Source organism: Microcaecilia unicolor, unplaced genomic scaffold (genome assembly GCF_901765095.1).
Source record: "Microcaecilia unicolor unplaced genomic scaffold, aMicUni1.1, whole genome shotgun sequence".
Lineage (NCBI taxonomy): Eukaryota > Metazoa > Chordata > Amphibia > Gymnophiona > Siphonopidae > Microcaecilia > Microcaecilia unicolor.
Window position 1 is genome coordinate 23,406 of NW_021963482.1, and position 20,265 is coordinate 43,670.

General features: G+C 40.1%; 1 protein-coding gene across 1 annotated transcript in view; it reads right to left on the reverse strand.

Moving 5' to 3' along the window:
• The window catches only part of LOC115459346 (collagen alpha-1(XI) chain-like), a gene marked incomplete at both ends in the record, with an annotated part of 83,874 nt that overhangs the window by 22,278 nt on the left and 41,331 nt on the right, over positions 1-20,265 (reverse strand). Inside the window, one exon of the mRNA XM_030189186.1 lies at positions 16,094-16,256. Coding sequence (XP_030045046.1) covers positions 16,094-16,256 — 163 coding nt within the window. The remainder of the gene's footprint in view (positions 1-16,093; positions 16,257-20,265) is intronic.

A 20,265-nucleotide genomic window follows, 5' to 3' on the forward strand; every position in this document is an offset into this window, starting at 1 on the left:
AGGCTAAGCATGTCTGTCCCCCTATATGGTTGTCTGTCTGGAAACAATATGACTCTCCAACAAATTAATGGATATGGCTCAAAATTTGGAATGGAGGAAAAACTGAAGAAAAGACACATCAAATTTGACAATGGATCAGACTGGACTGGAGGTTCCATAGAAATAGTTCCTTAAAAAATTGGTCTTATTCATTCATTTCTGAAATGTAGTGGTCAGGAAATTGTTCTTTTCAAAATGCCCCTTCCCTCTCCTCTCCCGCTCACAAACTCTCACACTGGAGCATATGCACACACACTAGCACTGCAGCTGACGTAAGTGCTCATGGCTAAATTATAGGCATATATTTTTGTCATTATGCTAGTATTCCATGGCAGGAAGTAGATACCTATGTTCATTTATAGAATAGGCTCCTACCAGGTATCCTTTCAGTTTCTTTTTATTGGTACACTGTTATAGATTTACCCCCCCTAGATTACCTATAAAAAGTAATTCTCCCTATCTATAGTACTATAGATTTATATTTATTGCTAAAGAAGGTGAAAAAGAACCTAAAACTATACATAAACTAGGATGATTTTGAAAGCCATTTACCTGGATAAACTGATCAGTGTGAAAACTGCCCTCCTGAGAACTGCAGGGTTTACTGTGCATGTCCTTCTAGCTAAATTAGAAAGATTAGAAAGGTCAGTTGTGAGGGGAGTGGGGGGGGGGGGGCAGAAGAATGAGGTGAGATTGGTGCAGTAAAATATGTACTAAAATTATGTTTTTAAATCAATGCTCATATTTTGCTCAACTTTCCTTCACACCAGAAAAAGGAGGTGCAGATCCTTTTACCACCAGGTATCTGTGTAAGCAAATTTACAAAAGAAAAACTCTACACACAGTTTGTTGTTGTTTTAACACTGTGTGCCAGGTCTGTGGGTACTAAACTATCCACAGACTGTGCACCTTGGATAAACATTTTAGGAAATTTATTTTACTATTTTTATATCTTGGTCTTATTACCTAATAGTAGTAGATGATTGATATTGGAATTTTTCTGTTACTGTGGAATTTTTCTGTTACTGTGGAATTTGTCTTTTCTTTTCTTCCTCAATTACGTTGTATGATGTGATTGTATAATTTGAAACTATAAAAATAAAAAAGTGAAAAACATCATAAAAAAACATTTTGGAAGAGTTCACTTTATATGTGGTCATCCGCTATTTGTTGAATTAGTGGGCTCACTGCAGCTAATGATCACAAATACTAACTTTCAAGAAACCTAGTAAAGTCAATACTTCTCAAGCATGCCACTTATAACCATTTAAATATAACCCTTTAAAAGTTTCCAAGGTAAGTTTCTGAAAGAAGCCCAAAATTTAGATTGCGGTGTTTATTGATGTTGTACATAAAGTGTTTTTGAAAGGATTAATGGGCACAACTGGATGTAATCAATTTATTCCAACAGTAGCATTTATTTAACTTGGACCTTAAGATCAATTTGGTGAAATGGGTTTAGAGTAGATTTACATGGCAAGCAGATGTGGTTTCCATGGCCTAGAAGCACAAATACTGAAATGTTATTGATTTTTCAACATCTTTTTACTGTAATGTCAGGCATTACTGCATTTATTTCCAATGTATGAACTTTAAGTACAAATCATTGAGGTTTACGTCATATACTTTGTATGCAATATGATTAAAGAATATACTAGAGCTGATAGAACCTTTGCAAGTGGTTTGTTTGAAAGCTGCAAAGACACATTCGGGCCCTTTTACTAAAGGATTGGCGTGTGGCAACAGGCTTGCCACGTGCCAATTCGAAACTAGTGCCGGGCTACTGCAGAAGCCCCATGGTAGTTCCCACCCCCAGTGTGCGCCATTTTTGGTGCTACAAAAATATTTTCAATTTTGTAGCGCTGGTGCTTTCCAGGCAGTAATCAGGCAGCACCACATATTGCCCAGTTACTACTGGGTTAGCACAGGAGCCCTTTCCGCCACCTCAGTGGATGGCAGTCAGTGCTCCCTCACCAAAATAGTCACACAGCAAGTGGTTCACTTATTGCACGGCCATTTCTTTCCCCGAAAAAGACAACCTTTTACCTGCTGTGGTAAATGGGGCCTCAATGTGCGTCAAAAACATGAGCTGACACTAGCATAGACCCTGTTTTACCACAGATTAGTAAAAGGACCCCATAATGAAGCTAAGAGATAAATATTCAGCGGGACAAGGAGCATATACAGATATGTGTATATGTGTCAATTTTGAGCCAGCAGGGTTCAGTACTTTTATAAATGCTGACCATTACTGGCTAATTGAGACCCAGATATTTAATGCCAGGCAATATCTAGGCACCAGAACTGAATATCTGGGTCAGTAACAAGGTATTCGGTGAGTTACCACCTGGACAATTTCCCTCACACAATTCCCACTCACCAATTGCCCTCTCACCAACTGACCAGTAAAATTGCTTGATCTGGAATATTTGCTAACTTAACTGGTGATCGCTGCTGAAAATTAGCAGTTACCGCCTACGTGAAAACCAGCTATTTTGCATGCGTTCTGAGGGCGGAGTTGGCACTTGGCTGGTTAAGTGCTGCTATTCAGCACTTCATCGGCCAGGGTAACTGCATAAATGGGACCGCAAAAAAACACAGTCCTATCTTTGATGTCCTTTTACTAAGTTACGATAAAAAGTGGCCTGCGGTAGTGTGGGCACGTGTTTTAAGCACACGCTGGGCCATTTTTTACCGTGACTGGGAAAAAAGGCATTTTTTAATGGGGCAGTAAATGGCCATGCAATAAAATTAAAGTGGTGCATGGCTATTTACTGCCTGAGCCTTTACCACCATATATTGATGCAGCAGTAAGGGCTAACACGTACTCATGCAGTAATCAGGCAGTGCATGCCAATGTGGCTGCGCTGCCGATTACCATCGGGAACTCACCCTCCCCCCCCCCCCCCACAGTAGAAAATTAAAAATTATTTTCTATTATGGGCAACAGCATCCGTCAACTTCAAAACTATCACAGGGCACCAGCGCTACCCCTGCAGTAGTGCCGAATTGGCACACGCTACCTGCATGTTAGCCCTGCCACTGATTAGTAAAAAGGCCCCTTTATGCGGCAACCCATGACTACACACAGCTGACCTTATTCTATAAGTCACATGTGCAATGCAAATTTACATGTTAGTAAAATTGTGGTGCACAGCTTTCTAGAATTAGGAGGAAAATGTCATGTTTTTATCTGCTAATTTTTGCTTGCTTACGACATGCAGGTCAAGGCACAGTGCTCTCCCATAGAACAGTCACATATTTGGTATGCTGAGCCCATTTTTAATGCTGCAGTATTGAGCATATTTTTTGCAGATCTCATCCTAATTTTCCGTTAGACTTACAGAAAAAAATTAATGCAGGAGCACTTACTGCCTCCTATTTATCCAATAAACCAGGATTATCAAATTAGAGCAAGCTAATCAGAACACGCTGCCTGGATAATGCTTCCACACTCATTCTCCACCCATAACAATTTTTTTTTAATTCAGGGGATCTTTTACTAAAGCATAGCTCGAGTTATCTGCAGCAGGTCACATTTTATTCCAATGGACCCTGCTGCAGATAACTCGAGCTAAGCTTTAGTAAAAGGCCCCCTCAATAAAGTGTGATTAGCACACTAAGGGGCCCTTTTACTAAAGTGTGGCAAAAATGGCCTGTGCTGCTGTAGGCTTGTGTTTTGGACATGTGCAGGTCCATTTTTCAGCACACCAGGGAAAAAGGCCTTTTTTTCTGACTGAAAATGGACTTGCGGCAAAATTTAAATCAGCGCACATCCATTTTCAGCCTGAGACCTTACCACAACCCATTGAGTTAGTGGTAAGGTCTCACATGTTAACAGGACATTAATTGTCAGAACATGTAAACTGCCGATTACCACCAGTTAAGCACCACGCCGGGTGGTAGTTCCAATTTGATGTGCGTTGGACATGTGTAGGTGCCTATGTACCTTAGTAAAAGGTCCCTTAACAAGCCAATTACTACAAAATGTATTAAAGCTTCTTGTGGTAAATCTTTTTCCCACATTTAGCATGTGTTAGCACTTAACATGGTTTAGTAAAAGGGCTTCTAAGTTACTGATCGTGGCTGAGAAGTAGCAACCACATGTGACCAGAAAATATCAATAGTAGATACATTTTAATGAGCTTGGGCAGTGGGCCTGGTTTGGTAAGACTTTTTTTCTCATTCTGAGGGTAGTTTTATAATGAGGCATCTAGAATAAGGAAGTACGAAGGGTCCAACTTAGATTTTATTTTATTTTTTAATTACCTGGAATATTCAATTCACTAACCAGATAACTATCTGGATAACGTTAGAACAACAAAAAGTTTGCATACCTCCTTGGTCTGCTTTAGTAAGGCTAGGAAGATGACCAAGGGCCCTGATTACTAACTACGTTGTGCTAAGGGCACACTGATGGCTAGAAATGTAAGGAGGAGGCAACAAGAATTTTTTCAGTTATAATAGTGAAAGGAGGAAGACTAAAAATGGAATTGTGAGACTGAAAGATGCTGTGAACCGCTGTGTGATAATGATGAGGAAAAAGCAAATGTGCTGAACAAATACTTCTGCTCTATGTTCATGGAAGAAAATCCTGGAGAAGAACCATGATTGACTGGCAAAGGTACTTATGAGAATGGAGCTGATTTAGCACCGTTCACAGAAGAAAGTGTTTATGAACAACGTGAAAAGTTGAAGATGGACAAAACTATGGGACCGGACAGGAGCCATCCCAGGATATTGAGGGAGCTCAGAGAGGTTCTGGCGGGTCCTGTTAAAAATTTGTTTAATAAATCCTTAGAGATGGGGGTGGTTCCATGGGATTAGAGTAGAGCGGATATGGTCCCTCTTCACAAAAGTGGTGACAGAGAAGAAGCTGGAAACTACAGGCCAATAAGCCTCACTTTGGTTATTGGAAAAGCAATGGAAGCGATGCTAATGAAAAGGATAATGAATTTCCTGGAATCCAATAGGTTACAAGGTCCGAGACAGCATGGTTTTACCAAAGGTAAATCGTGCCAAATGAATTTGATTGAATTCTTTGACTGGGTGACCAGAAAACTGGATCAAGGATGTGCTCTAGATGTAATCTACTTAGATTTCAGCATAGCCTTTGACATGGTTCCTCATAGGAGGTTCTTGAATAAACTTGACAGGTGAAGTTAGATCCCAAAGTGGATTAGGAACTGGTTGACAGACAGATACCAGAGGATGGAGGAAGGAAAGGTGAGTAGTGGAGTGCCTCAAAGATCTATGCTGGGGTCGATTCTGTTCAATATGTTTATGAGCGACATTGCCGAAAGGTTGAAAAGTAAGGTTTGCCTTTTTATTTATGCAGAACATTTATACTCCGCTTTATACCACTGAAAGTGGCCTCAAAGCGGAACATACCAAGATTCATAATAGAGTAGACACCCCAGAGGGAGTGGAAAACATGAAAAAGGATCTGCAAAAGTTAGAAGAATGGTCTAATGTTGGGCAATTAAAATTCAATGCAAAGAATTATAAAGTGAAGCACTTAGGGAGATGTATGTGTTAGGTGGTGACAGGCTGACATACACAGACAGGGAGAGGGACCTTGGTGTAATAGTATATGAGAATCTGAAGATGATGAAACAGTGTGACAAGGTGATAGGGAGAGGTATAACTAGCAGAAAAAAGGAGGTGTTGATGCCCCTATAGAAGTCACTGGTGAGGCCTCACCTGGAGTATTGTGTTCAGTTTTGGAGGCCGTATCTTGCTAAAGATGTAAGAAGACTTGAAGTGGTCCAGAAGAAGGCAACACAAATGATACGGGGCTTGTACCAAAAGACATATAAGAAGAGACTGGAAGACCTGAATATGTATGCTCTAGAGGAGAGGAGGGACAGGGAAGATATGATAAAGACGTTTAAATACTTGCAAGGTATTAACATAGAAGTAGATATTTTTCAGAGAAGGGAAAATGGTAAAACTAGAGGATATGAATTGAGGTTACAGGGTGGTAGACTCAGGAGTAATGTCAGAAAATTCTTTTTCATGGAGACGGTGGTTGATGCCTGGAATGCCCTCCAGAGGGAGGTGGTGGAGAAAAAAAAAACTGTGGCGGAATTCAAAAAGGCATGGGATGAACACAGAGGATCTCTAATTAGAAAATGAATGGCATAAAAAACAAACTTAAAGGGTTGCATATGTGCTTGCATGTCACATGGTGCTTAGGTGGCAACTCTGGCTGAATCAACTAAGACCAGTGCTGGGCTGGCTTGTACAGTATGAGTCCCGCATATAGCAATCTGGTTGTAGGATGGGCTGGAGACAGCTTTTATGGAAACTCCAGTAATTTGGAACATGATGACAATGGCAGACTTTCATGGTTTGTGTTCCCCAAATGACAAGATGGATTTGGATAGGCTGGAGTAGGCTTTGAAGGCAACTCCAGTAGATGGAACATAAGAACAGAACCAGGTGGACTTCTACGGTCCATGTCCCAGAAACACCAAAGAAAGACCATGATCAAGTATATAATATCATGTTCATTGTTGATTTAATCTTGAATTGATAATGAATATGACTGTTGAGCAGACTGGATGGACCATTCAGGTATTTATCTGCCATCACTTACTATGTTACTTTGTAGTCTTTGGAAATAGGATGTACTACATGTAAATACAGCGCAATCTTCTCAATAGTGGAACCACCACGTACGCACAAACTATTGAACAATCATCCTCTTGGGAAAATTGTGCACCCTTTTTCTGAAATAGCATGCGTTCTTTCCACATCATATGCACTATTTCCAAAGACTGCACACCATTATTGCCAACTGACAAATTGACAAAATATCCAAATGAAAACAAATAAAATGAAAATGCACGTGATCAACACAGGAAATGACATGAAATTAGAAATTTCCTGTTGCCCATACCTACTATTTACATGAGAATTATACAAGTTAAAAGCTCTTGTTATGCTGTAATAAGGCATTGTTTGCTTTAAATTTAAACAAAATTTATTAGGGTTTCAAAATATTATTCCAAAGTGTTCCTTCCAAAGTATGCCTCCCCCATGCCCCCCTTCCCCCCCCCCCCCTCCTCACACACACAATTCCTTTGTCTTAGAGGTGTTAAATATCTTGACAGTGAAAGACAATTTTTTTTTACGTGGGATCATGGGTTCACAACTAACTAAGGGGCCCTTTTACTGAGCCGCGTAAGCATCTATGCATGCCCAACATGCACCGAAATGGATTTACCACCCGACTACAACATGGCTCTTGTGGTAATTTCATTTTTGGAATGTGTCCTATATGTGCATCTGAAAATATTTTTTATTTTTGGGTGCGCATAATGGACACGTGCCAAGTGACATTTGATGTGCATAGGTGATTACCGCCCAGATTCTTTACCACTAGGTCAATGGCTGGTGGTAAGGTCTCAGACCCAAAATGGACGCGCGGCAATTTTGATTTTGCCATACATCCATTTTCAGCAAAAAAGGCCTTTTTTTACAGGCGCACTAAAAAATGGATTGGCGTGCACCCAAAACCCGCACCTACACTACCCGAAGACATTTTTCAATGCACCTTAGTAAAAGGACCCCTAAGTATCCCTTCCCTACATTGCTTCATGCTCCTGTGAAACATCACAGAATTCTAGAGGTCCCTTGATGTGCCCCATAGTAATAAAAGGATCAAACCCAGAATTCTGAAAAATAAAGTACATTTCAACTTAGGATTTAACATGCTGAAGTTTTGGATTGTTTGGTAGAATTGTTTGACCTCAGAGAAGATTTTCAATCAGTCACTTATAGAAATTGGCTAGCGCAAAACAATCCTTTAACTCATGAAATGGATATCTGTCACATTAAAGTCTTTTCTAATTAGGAAGATTAACTCATCTTTCAGTAATGTATTTAAGGATTTGATGATTCTGTATCATTTTGGCAATTTACCAATATATTTTACTGGGTTAATGTGGCAGTACAACTAAGTAGCTAATTTTATGTGCTTTAGTACCTCAATCTGTCAACAATATATAGTAGTACACTGCTTCAGCTCACTGGTAATTTTATGTAAAATTAAATATTGCTCTATTACTTCTATAACTGTCCACTACAATCAATATTTGGAAGCCACTCTTCTATTTTTCATATCTATAATAAGTCAATTCTCTAAAGGTACAGATGATTGATTGTAATTCCTAACATTACTGCTTCTTATTTTCAGTCCTAATTTGTTATGTTCTTGATCATCTTCATAGGCAAATCATAAGATAACAAATACAGAATCTGAATATGTCCAGGCCAATACATAGCTATGGTGGTCAGCATTTTTCATTTTAACATGACTGAGTTAAATCTGAATATTCAGTGTGGATATTTCGATCGTGACAGATGGTAGGGGTGACAGAAGTGGTCATGCTAGGGACAGATGCAAGATGGGACTGATGCTAGAGCTGGGGCAGAGAGATATCAGACTGGGGTTGGGGTTGGGGTTGGGGATGGGGTGGGGGCTGATGCAGGGGCTGGGAGATTGAAGGCAGAGAAAGGTGAAGATGGAGAAGCAGAGGGATGGCTAGCGGGGTTAAAGTGGAGGAAAAAGAGTAAATAAACATTGAAGAAGGAGGTAGGTGAACGGAGAAGGAAGTATAGGAGAAGAGGCAGGGAAAGAATGATAAGTAAAGAGGCAAAAGAGATGGGGAGCTGCAAAGGGGTGAGGGACAAAGGAAGGGGGCAGATCTTTGAAGGAGGTGAGAAAGGATTAAGATCAGAAAACAAGATGAAAAGTGAAAAGCAGAAAATGGAAATTAAATCCTGGAAAAGGACTCAGGAGAAATTCAACAAAGAGGATGTGGTAAGGAGAGACCAAAACAAAATGGTTAGACAACAAAGGTAGAAAAATTTGATTTTCATTAGGGAAATGAGATGTCAGCTTTGAAAAATGTGGATTTCTTGTACTTTATTTTGTTCAGGAAGAAATGCACTTCCATTTCTTTTTTCTCAGTTTTCCACTGCTCATAATCTGGTTTCTTGGGTTTTCTGTTTTATTTTTCGTCTAGGTATTTCTTTCTAATCTTTAGTCTCTCTCTTTTTTTCTTTTTTGTAGTAAGTGATGGTGTGTGTTTTCCTTTTGTAATCACAGAGAAGGATTCTTTTAACGTGTAAATTCTGTGTTCAGGTGTTCTAGAATATTTGTACTGCAGACTTTCATAGATAGGATTAGTGCAGTTTGAGTGTCTATTTGCAAGGTTTTGTGTTACTTCTCAGTGTCTGGTAGTGGAGGAGTTTGTGTTGATCTCACTGATGTGGCAGAGCAACAGAAGAAGAATAACCCTTGTGGTCAAACAGACAAAACAGTCACAACAAGGGTGACAATAAGAAAGGGCAGCAGACGATGTCACAATTATCCCCTTTATTAACCATCCAAGACTCGACACGAGTCATGTTTCGGCCCACAAAGGCCTTCCTGAGGAGTCTAAAAACACATATATAAAAATAAATGTAATAAAATAAACTCTACAAAATGTACATCAAATTGATACTCGAAAGATCATTCATGAAGACACAGCATAAACACTTATTTGTTTATGCTATGTCATCATATGCCACTTATTTGTTTATGCTATGTCATCATATGCCACTTATTTGTTTATGCTGTGTCTTCATTTCAGAATAAAGTTATAGAATATAACAAGCCAAACAGAGAGGGTAACCAGCATACATAAAAAGTACACAAACAAAAAAAGCAACACTGGGCCTTCAAGACTGAGACAACAGGCGTATTTATTAATAAAATGACCCGACACGGGCCGTGTTTCGGCGTTAAACAATGCCTGCCTCAGGGGACAAGGTTTGGACGTAAATTGTATAAAATGTGTATATATCCAATGCCTCCGAGATTGGACGTAGAAAATCTCTAAAACCAAGCTAGCCTGTCGCAAAGGACAGCCGCGATGTAGGAAAAAACTCCTGTGTTAGCCTTTTCTTTTGCAAAAGCAAATTTTAAAATACTCCTGTTGTCTCAGTCTTGAAGGCCCAGTGTTGCTTTTTTTGTTTGTGTTATACAATATGACCCAGTGCGCATAAATCTATACACTGGGATTTACCCACATTTTCGCTAGTGTAAAAGGATGTGAATAGTTTTAGGCGCTGAGATATCAACTAAGCTTATTCTATAACTGGTGTCTAAATATAGGCACCAATTAAAGAATGCGCTTAGTTGGCACTGATTTCAGTGCCCATTTTTTAGGTGCCATATATAGAAACTCCTACTACATGTGTGTAAGTGCTAGCACTCCATAACATACATGCACAAATGGTGCCTAACTTTAATCACCCTGTTATAGAAAAACTAGTAAAAAAGGCCCGTTTCTTGCACAAATGAAACGGGCGCTAGCAAGGTTTTCCTCGGAGTGTATGTTTGAGAGAGAGTGTGTGTGAGAGATGGAGTGTGTGTGTCAGAGAAAGAATGAGAGAGAGATGGAGTGTATGTGTGTTTGTGTGAGTGAGAGAGAGAGAGAGTGTGTGAGAGACAGAGTGTCTGTGTGTGTGAGCGTGTGTGTGAGACAGAGAGATAGAGACTGCGTGTGTGTGACAGAGAGAGTGTGATAGACAGAGAGTGTGTCAGAGAGAGTGTATGTGAGAGACAGACAGTGAGTGAGTGATTGAGTGAGTGCCCCCACCCCCCTCTCTCAGGGCCCCCTTCCCCCTTCCCCCCCTTTATGGTCTGAGGACCCCCTTCCACCCCACCTCTCTGGTCTCTGGACCCCCCTCCCCCCCTATCAGAAAGCAGCAGGAGCACAGTTGTTGTTATAATAGTATCCGCGGCTGGCTGGCTGGCTGTTTTTCTTTACATTTCTCTTTTTATGTTCCTCCTCCCCACCGACGTTTTCCTATGCATCCATTGGTTGCATGTCATAATGGGTCCAGTGACATCAGCGATCTACGGAGCCTAGCAGACCAACTCCAAAGGAGCCACGGTCTAAGGCAGCAAGATTAGAACGTTGGAGGTGAGAATTATTATATAGGATTGACTAAATGTAAATTGGTGTGGGAACTTGGTAACTGAAGGTGAACCTAAGGGCAGAGCTTGGATCGCTGCACACAAAAAAAGCATTCTGCTACCCCTAGGAGGGGAGGGGAGAGGAAATAGAAGCTGCTAGATGGGGGGAGGGGGAGGAGTGGGAGGGGTTTGGAGGAGAAAAAAAGAGGATATGCTGGACGAGTAGGGGGCACCAGAAACCCTAACACTGGCCCTGTACAACAGCATTAGGTTTTCAAACACCACAATTTTCCAGCTTCTTTCCATGCAAAACAACAAGAAAATAAAGATCACTTCCCTGGGGTTACTGTTAAACGTCACAGGCTCCAGACATTGTAAAGAATTAAAAATCATTATTCTTCAGTACAACAAGTTAAGAAATATATCATTATAACAACTTACACATATTACAGTTAACACCCGCTTCAAAAGGTATTGGACAATTATAACTTGCAATATTCCAGACAGCTTCAAAATCTCATGCCAGGTTTTCAGCCCTGGGTGCACCTGCAGTCTCTTCTAAAGAGACTCACAAAATTAAGGAGGAATTATTTATCCCTTCCTCCTTTTACCATTAAATTGCAACATACTTGGGAGTAACTACCTTCTGCATTCACCAATCCTCTCATGGGTAATAGTGAATCAACAGAACTCTCACACTCATTAGCTAATTAACTGCAGAATTCCAAAGAAGGCCCCAGTGTGAATTCACTAAACTTTGCCTTAACATTCCCCCTCCCCTCCCCTCCCCTCCCCTCTCCCAATTTTCTTTTCCCTGGTTCATTTCAGTCAACAAGTAAATCCTTTACCATAAGGTAACAGAAATTCTTCCTTCTTTACATTTCATAAGGCACTTACTCTTCTGTACTAACAAACCAAACCCTTGCTAAAACCTTTCCCTCTCAGGTTGTCTTCTGGATCTGATTTAGCAAGAAAAAGACGTTTACCGGGACTTGCCTTCTTTGTCTCCCCACTTAAGGCAACGCCGTTTCACCAAGGAACTTTCCCTTTCCCTTTTCCCCAGTTTCACTGTTTACTTCCAGCTCAAGGAATTCCTTCCTATCCCTGTATCTCCATATCTCAGGACCACCAGCTCAGCTCCTAGAAAGCTTGAACCCCTTCTAGGTTGCTCCCTTCCTTTCTACAGCTGGCCCACCTCCCAAGAGACTGACCTTCTTTTACATTTCTTGGTATTTGGGCTCCAACATTTAGTTGCCATTTAGGCATAAATATCCATGCCTAAATGTTGGTACCCAGGCTTGCAACATACAGTATTCCATTAGTTTGGTGCCTAAGTATATAAGCCATTCATGCCCCACCCACATGCACTCCCTCTTTACAGTTACACAGTAAAGCGCTTAGCCACTCGCTTATAGAATAGTGCCTAAGTGCAGTTAGGTGCCTGCTGTTTACCCCAATTTGGATGCCTAACTTCCATTGGAACACCTAAAGGGGTCCTTCTACTGGTGCGCTAACAGATTTAGCGCGTGCTAAATAACATGCCCATAGGAATATAATGGGCACCTTATCATTTAGCACACGTTAATCATTAGCACACACTAAACAATTAGCGAACCTTAGTAAAAGGACCCCAAAGTTAGGCATCTAATTAGTACCTAATTTGTGGTACACTATATAGAATTAAAGGGATAATCTATGAGTATAATATGGATTACCTGCAGAACACCACTGGCATGACCCTTTTATAATAAGTATAATGCTGGTTGTTTTTCTTTTAAAGTACTTATATATTCAGTTCAGCATCGAATGTTTAAGTGTTTTTTGAATATTCAACTGCTGTGTATTTACATTTTGCATTTTAGCTCATTACCCAACACATTGGTATTTTTAACTATAGGTTCCTAAAGGACAAGGACAACAGGTTTCTTCTAATCTGAATGAGAGAGGTACATAAAATAATTGAAAAGTATTACTGATTGTGAGGGATAAATTATTCTGTTGTGTTGTGGATGCAAGTCATGTAGCTTGTCCTTTTACAACAGAAGCTGGGTGATTGTGGTATGCTGAAACTGTCACTATTTCTGGGTAGCCGACCTCACTCGAGTTTCCATTATGTCTTCAAATAAACCTAAAGACACATTCTGAATAGCATCACTGTACACCTTTCCATCCAATATTACAGAATAAGAAATGGCCATGTGGTGTATATAATACTAAAATTAAAAGACATGGGTTAACTCTGGAGTGTACCCCAATGTTTATACTTTAATGTGAACCTTTAATAACTGTGTGCATCATCTAAAATTTGGAATAATCTATTTTTGAATATTCAAATAGATTAAATCATACTATCAATCAGTTCATCTATGAAACCCAGATTTGATACAACATATCAGGATAACATTAGAATATACAAGCCAAATGTTTTCATTGTGTTTAGTTTTAGGAAAACGTGCGTGCTCATAATGAAAAATAGGGGAAAAAATCCTGAACAAAACAAAAAGTCTCGTAGATGACATGGGAAACTATATGAAATGATTATTTTTTTAAGCTGTGTCTACCTTTGTGCAGATTAAAAACCCTAGGGGGAAATTTGTTATCATAAATGTGCTAAATGAGGAATGCAGATGTAAATTTTTGTCCTACTCAAGTCATGCCCAAACCATCCCCCATCATAACCCTTTAAAAACTCAGGGGGTCTTTTACAAAGCAGCAGTAAGTCCAATGTGGGCTTACCACTCACGAAAACAGAAGTTCCTCTGGGCTACCGCAGCAGCCCAGTACCACTTCCCACCCCCAGCATGCACCATTTCCGGCACTATAAAAATATTTTTATTTTTGTAATGACGGTATGTACCCGGTGGTAATCGGGCAGTGCTATGCACTGCATGGTTACCACCAGGTTAACATGGGATCCCTTGCCGCCACCTCAATGGGCGGCGGTAAGTATTCCCCCCAAAATGGGTGTGCGGCAAGTGCTTCACTTGCCACACAGCCATTTCTTAAAAAAAGAAAGAAAGAAAGACCTGCCTTTTACCCACTGCAGTAAAAGGGGGCCTTGGAGCATTTCAAAAACACAGGTTGACACCAGCACAGGCCCCCTTTTGTCACAGCTTCGTAAAAAGAACTCTTAGCATTTTATGGCTCTTCATATAAAAATAGCAACTTCTTGAAATCATCATTTAAATGTATATGCAATCCACACATATAAACACTGCTGCTTACAGGTGGAGATGCTTCTAAAATAACCCCCGATAAATCTTTTCAAATGTCTATCAAAAGTTATTAAGTCGTGGTGATCGTACAACATAACAATATAACACCCAGCACTAATAAAATCTCAAGAGCTGAAAATGTTCATTACTTCATTAAACCTTAATGGTGACTTTTTTTCATATAGTCTACTCAGTCTATAACTCACCTATTTCCTCATTGGTTTAGTTACTATCTTGAAATATTATCAAACCTATTTTATATCCTTTAACCATGAAACATTACGTAAAGTGTCCACATGAAAAAGGTCAAAATCCTAAGTTAACAATGAAGGCAAAGACAGCACAGTATTATTAGGGCCGCTCCCTGACGCAACCAAGGCGTAACATGGTCCATGTGAGTGGTGGGTCCAGTTGAAAGTAATAAGAAAGAATAAGTTGGGATTTTGATCTTTTTCATATAGACACTTTATGTAATATGTTTCATGGCAAATAGGTTTGATAATATTTTAAGTTATAGTAATTAAACTGATGAGGAGGCAGGTGAATTATAGACTGAGTGGAGGACTGGCCTAGTGGTTAGGGTGGTGGACTTTGGTCCTGGGGAACTGAGCTCGATTCCTGGCACAGGCAGCTCCTTGTGACTCTGGGCAAGTCACTTAACCCTCCATTGCCTGCCGCATTGAGCCTGCCATGAGTGGGAAAGCGCGGTACAAATGTAACAAACAAAATATATATATATATGAAAAAAAGTCTCCGATGAGATTTAGGGGCCCTTTTACAAAGCTGCAGGAGGGCTAATGCGTAGGTAGTGTGCGCCAAATTGGTACTACCGCTGGGGTAACAGGTGCACCCGGTGGTAATTCCAAGTTTGGCATATGCCGAATCTCATGGTTGAAAATATTTTTCTATTTTCTACTGCAGGGGGCATTTATGGCGGTAATCGGCATCGCAGCCACATTGGTGCAGACTGCATGATTACCTTAAGTCAATGGCTGGCGGCAGTTGCGTAGCCAAGTGTGGGCTCAGGTGGGCCCAGGCCCACCCTCTTTGGGCTCAGGCCCACCCAGTAGCAGCACACCTATGATTTGGCAGGCAGGGATCCCCAAGCCACACCAGCTGAAAACTCCCAACAACTGTTCCTCCTGCATACCTTGTAAATAGCAGATCTTTGCCTGCATTGAGCAGCGACTGATACATGCTATTCACACCGGCCCCACAGCCTTCCCTCTGATGTATTCCCACCTATGCAGAAACAGGAAGTTGCATCAGATGGAAGGCTATGGGGCCAACATGAGCGATGTGTATTAATTTCTGGTCGCTCCGGTGAAAATCTGCTATTTAAAAGGTATGCGGGGGAGGGGGATGTTTGAAAGACCATATGGCATGCAGGTAAGAGAGGGAGCCCAGGCCCACCCAAAATTGAGTGTCTGGCTAAGCCCCTGGCTGGCGGTAAGGGCTCAGGCTGTAAATAGGTGCTCTAGCTTTAATTTTTGCATATGCCCATGTCCCGACCTACTAAAAATTGGCCTTTTTCACAACTACGGTAAATGTGGCCAAGCAAACACCCAAAAGACACACTCACACTACTGGAGGCCTCTTTTTACCGTGGCTTTGTAAAAGACCCCCTTAATGAAGTCATGAATGTTTTCACCCATTGAGATTTTATTAGTGTTGGGTCTAAAATAACCCCCTACATCTTTTGCTTTCCTTCACTATAAATAACCTATCCAAAAGCTATTCAAGTACAATCCACTTTTGCTTTATCATAACCTATGGGCAAACACCTAACTAAAACCAAAGATCAGACCTGTTGTATAATGATAGCACTGAGCATTTTTACATGGACATAATGAATTGTTACCTCAAAAACTTCCTCATCAAGAATTCGGGTTCCAAAGACTGAGATGCCATTTGTGTCAATAATTCCTTTGTCATGTCTGTCAAGTGGTTTTATGGTTCTCTTTTTGCAGTCTACGATCATAGTAACAGTTTTCTTTTCCACACTGATAGCTACCCGATGCCACCTGGCAAAGAAACAGAAAGCATTGTATTTAAAATAACACAGTATGCTCAAGAATGTAATTTACCTCACAAAATCTGACCATTGTAAGGAACTATATAATATATGGCCTAATGTAATAAAGCTACTGAAAAAATCCAAGCAAAAAAATGAGATTAATACCATATTTAGGGGCCCATTTACTAGAGTGTTGGAATCTGGGCTTGGCGTGTCTTAACATGGGACTTTCTTGTGTGATAATCTCAGATTTAACGCAGCATGAAAATTCTTTTTAATTGCAGCTCCCACGCTAATTTTCCATTAGCATACAGGACTTGCAAAAAATTAATGCTACAGCGCGTGGAAGTGTATTTTCAAAGTGAATGGGCTGTGTTGGCATTAGCGTACAGAAGCCACTAGCACGACTTAGTAAACAGTGGGGTTAGAATTTGATTCCACTGGGGACAGAGAAAGTACCTGTATATAATATGTAAACTGATTGGTTGTACCACAGAGAAGCAGTATATAAAATCCATGATCCATCTAAAATGTAGTTTATAAAATACCCCCTCCCCTCCCCTCCCCGACACACACAACCCACATAACATTAGTTACAATGACCAGAACATGCATTTTTTTATGGGACCTGGGTACACGCTTGTTCAGGGAAGGGCTTTGGGTGGAGCATGGGTGGATTCCAATTTACAAGTTAACTTTACTTTGGGGTCCTTTTACCAAGCTGCAGTAAAAGGGGACCAACAGTGGCATTCGCATGCAGGTTTTTCATGTGCCGAAGCCCCCTTTTACCACAGCAGGTAAAGGGGAAATAAGTGGCTGTGCAGTAAGTCAGCATATTGTTATGTGGCCATTAACTCCCGGAGGAGGCGGTAAGGGCTCTCGCAGTAACCCGGTGGTAACTGGGCACTGCATGGGGCTGCCTAATTATCACCAGATAATCTCAAGGTGCTAGGAAAGAAATATTTCTAGCTCCGGAAATGGCACCAAGCCCTACCATGGCATGATAAAAAGGCTTCTTTATTTGTGAACATTTACACCTGCTTCTGAGGAGTCATAAATACCCACAGCTTCATTTGAGATCTCATTTATTTTTTTATTATTATCTTATTTTTATTCAATTTCCATTTCACACCAATAAAATTAAACTTGGTAGAGTAAACAAGGTGAAAAGAAGAAAATACTAATAATCACCAGAATCCAAAACAAAGAAAATACAATACATAAATCATCCATAACAGTCCTCAATTTGAGTAGAGAGGTCAAAGACATAAAATCAAGAAAAAATAAAAGTAAGAAACTAAGGGGGGTCGTTTACTAAAGCTTAGCTTGAGTTATCTGCAGCAGGGTCCATTTTATTTTTTAGGGGGCCTACTACAGATAACTTGATCTAAGCTTTAGTAAAAGACCCCCTAAGCATACAAGTCAGAAAGGAGCAGAATCACTTCAGTTACCAGGGTGTAGATGTCACAGAAGGGAGTACTGAAGCCCTTGGAGAACTATCAGATTTAGAAGGTAAAAAGGCAGGTAGATGAGTTGACTCATAAAATATATATCTGACCGATTCTAACTTGATGATGCATTTATATGGAAAGTTCAGCCAAAAGAGACCTAACTGCAATACTCTAGATATCAAATCCAAAAAATATTGTTTACATCTTCTATGGGTTGAGCAGGCCACGTCTGGGAAGACTCAAATCAGACAGTTCAAAACTTTTTCATCTCTTTTACGAAATAAACAATTTTTGGATCCAATCCTGTCCCGATTTGAGAACAAAGGTGTCATTTCTGAAGGATCTGTACTGGCAACCTCTATATGTTGATATAATAGGCTACAAATAGGCTCTCTCTTGCCCATCAATTGTCTAGTTCTAAACTTTGCCACATAAAGGCAACTTTTATAAAGGATCTTTTGCCCGTAAAAGAGTTTTGAAGCATCTAAAGGGCCTTTACAAAATTATCACGAGTTACATGTGTAAAAGAATGCATGGTTAAAAGAAGTTGTGTACCTGTAAGTGACCCAAGTTAGGGGCATGTGTAGGGGCAGAATTTGGATGGAACAGGGGTGGAGTCACAATTTAGGTGCATAATTTATAAAATGGTTTTGTTCAACTGTATTTTATGTGTGAATATTTATATCTGCACCGAGCAGGCACAAATGTCCAAAGGACGTCCAACTCAGAATGAGGATGTCCAAGTCTATATTTCACATATGGATGTCAGTTTAACAAACTGAAACGTCCAAATTATGAATATGGCAAAAACAAGGGACATTGATGTCTTTGTGGCAACATAGGAACATCTCTGTAAAATGGCCACACAGACATCCATTCAGAGCAGAGAGGTAGCCTAACTATTAGAAGAGTGGGGCTAAGAGCCAGGGGACCTGGGTTCAAATCCCACTGCATCTTCTGATGATTTCTTTTTGGATTGTGAGCCCTTCAGGGACAGAAAAATACCTACTGTGCCTGAATGCACACCGCTTCAATAGCCTGCAGGCTTGCTGTTTTTTAATACATGCAGATACTGTAGGTATTTTTCAACCCCAGAGGGCCAACAATTAAAAAAAAAAAAACAAACAACTGAAGTGGGATTTATAAACCAGGGTCCCTCGGCTCTCAGACCACTGCACTAATCATGAGTCTTCTTCTTAACTCTATACGGAGGGGTTTTAAATATTTTTTTTTAAAAATTGTACTTTGAACATCCATAGTTCCTGAAGCTGCTATAGAGCTTGAGATCCCTTGCTAGCTTCACATTCAGGGGACAAAGAGGGTCAGCGACCACTGGGGGATTAAAGAGGTGACTTGCCTTAAACCCTCCAGTGGAGAGCTGCTCAATCAGAGCACATTTCTGTAACCTGGATGTGCCAAGCACCAGGTCTAAATAATAACATCCATCTTATTGGATATAGATATCCCTTCCCCTTTTGAAATTGGAGTTGGATTTCCATATTTTGCCTCCTTTATGGCCCACCCAAAACACTCCAACATCACATCCCTTTGTCATAAGAACATACTGCAGATTTAGATGTCCATATTCTGGCTTTATAAAATCAGAATTTGGATGTCTCTGCAATACAGACATCTAAATGCCGATTTTTCAGACATTCAAAGCAAGAATATATTTTCTAAAATAAAGACCAAAGGCTGTATAAAATAGGCTGCAAATAGATGCCTAAAGATAGAATTTATCAAGCAGCATTAGAGCCTTCACGCGGGCATTAGGGCCTTAATGTGCATTACGGGAACTAACACACTCTAAATGCTAAGAAGCCCATTTTATACCTATGGGCTTCTTAGTATTTATCAAACATTAATTTCCTTAATATGCATTAAGGCCCTAATGCCCCCACAAAAGCCCTAAGTGACCTTTACACATTGGTAACCTATTATACAATTAACTTCCATGTGAATATTTCTTTAAAATCTGTTTTGTCCAAGTATATTTCATGGAGCAAATACTCCATTAAGAAGTCTCTTGTAAAAGTGAAAATTCACTAATATTTTAGATGAATCACTTTCACTAGAATCTCTTCCATATTTTAATTAGTGTAATGCTGTAATAGCCATATTGGTCCTGGTGAAATATGCAGTCTTTGTAGGTTTGTAAAGGCCTACAAAAGTGATTTAAGATTACGAACTGTACACATCCCTTTATCTAAATTCTAATGACAAATATAAAAAGAATAGATCTCCCAAATTGTGTTATGGCAAGCAAAGTGCAACAGCTATTTCAGTGTAATTATACTTTTTTCATTCTAGTATGCCCTTTCTGAAATTAATAACCTGATTCTCTGCCAGTTGGTTTCAGCCAACCAATGATAACACTGCAATTTTACAAGGATGACATCATAAGTCAGGGGTGGGCAACTACAGTCTTTAGGGCCACAACCCAGTTGGGTTTTCAAGATTTCGACAATAAATATGAGTGAGATCTACTTGCATCCAATAGAAGCAGTGAATGCAAATCAATCTCACGCAAATTCATTGTGGAAATCATGAAAACCTGACTGGGTT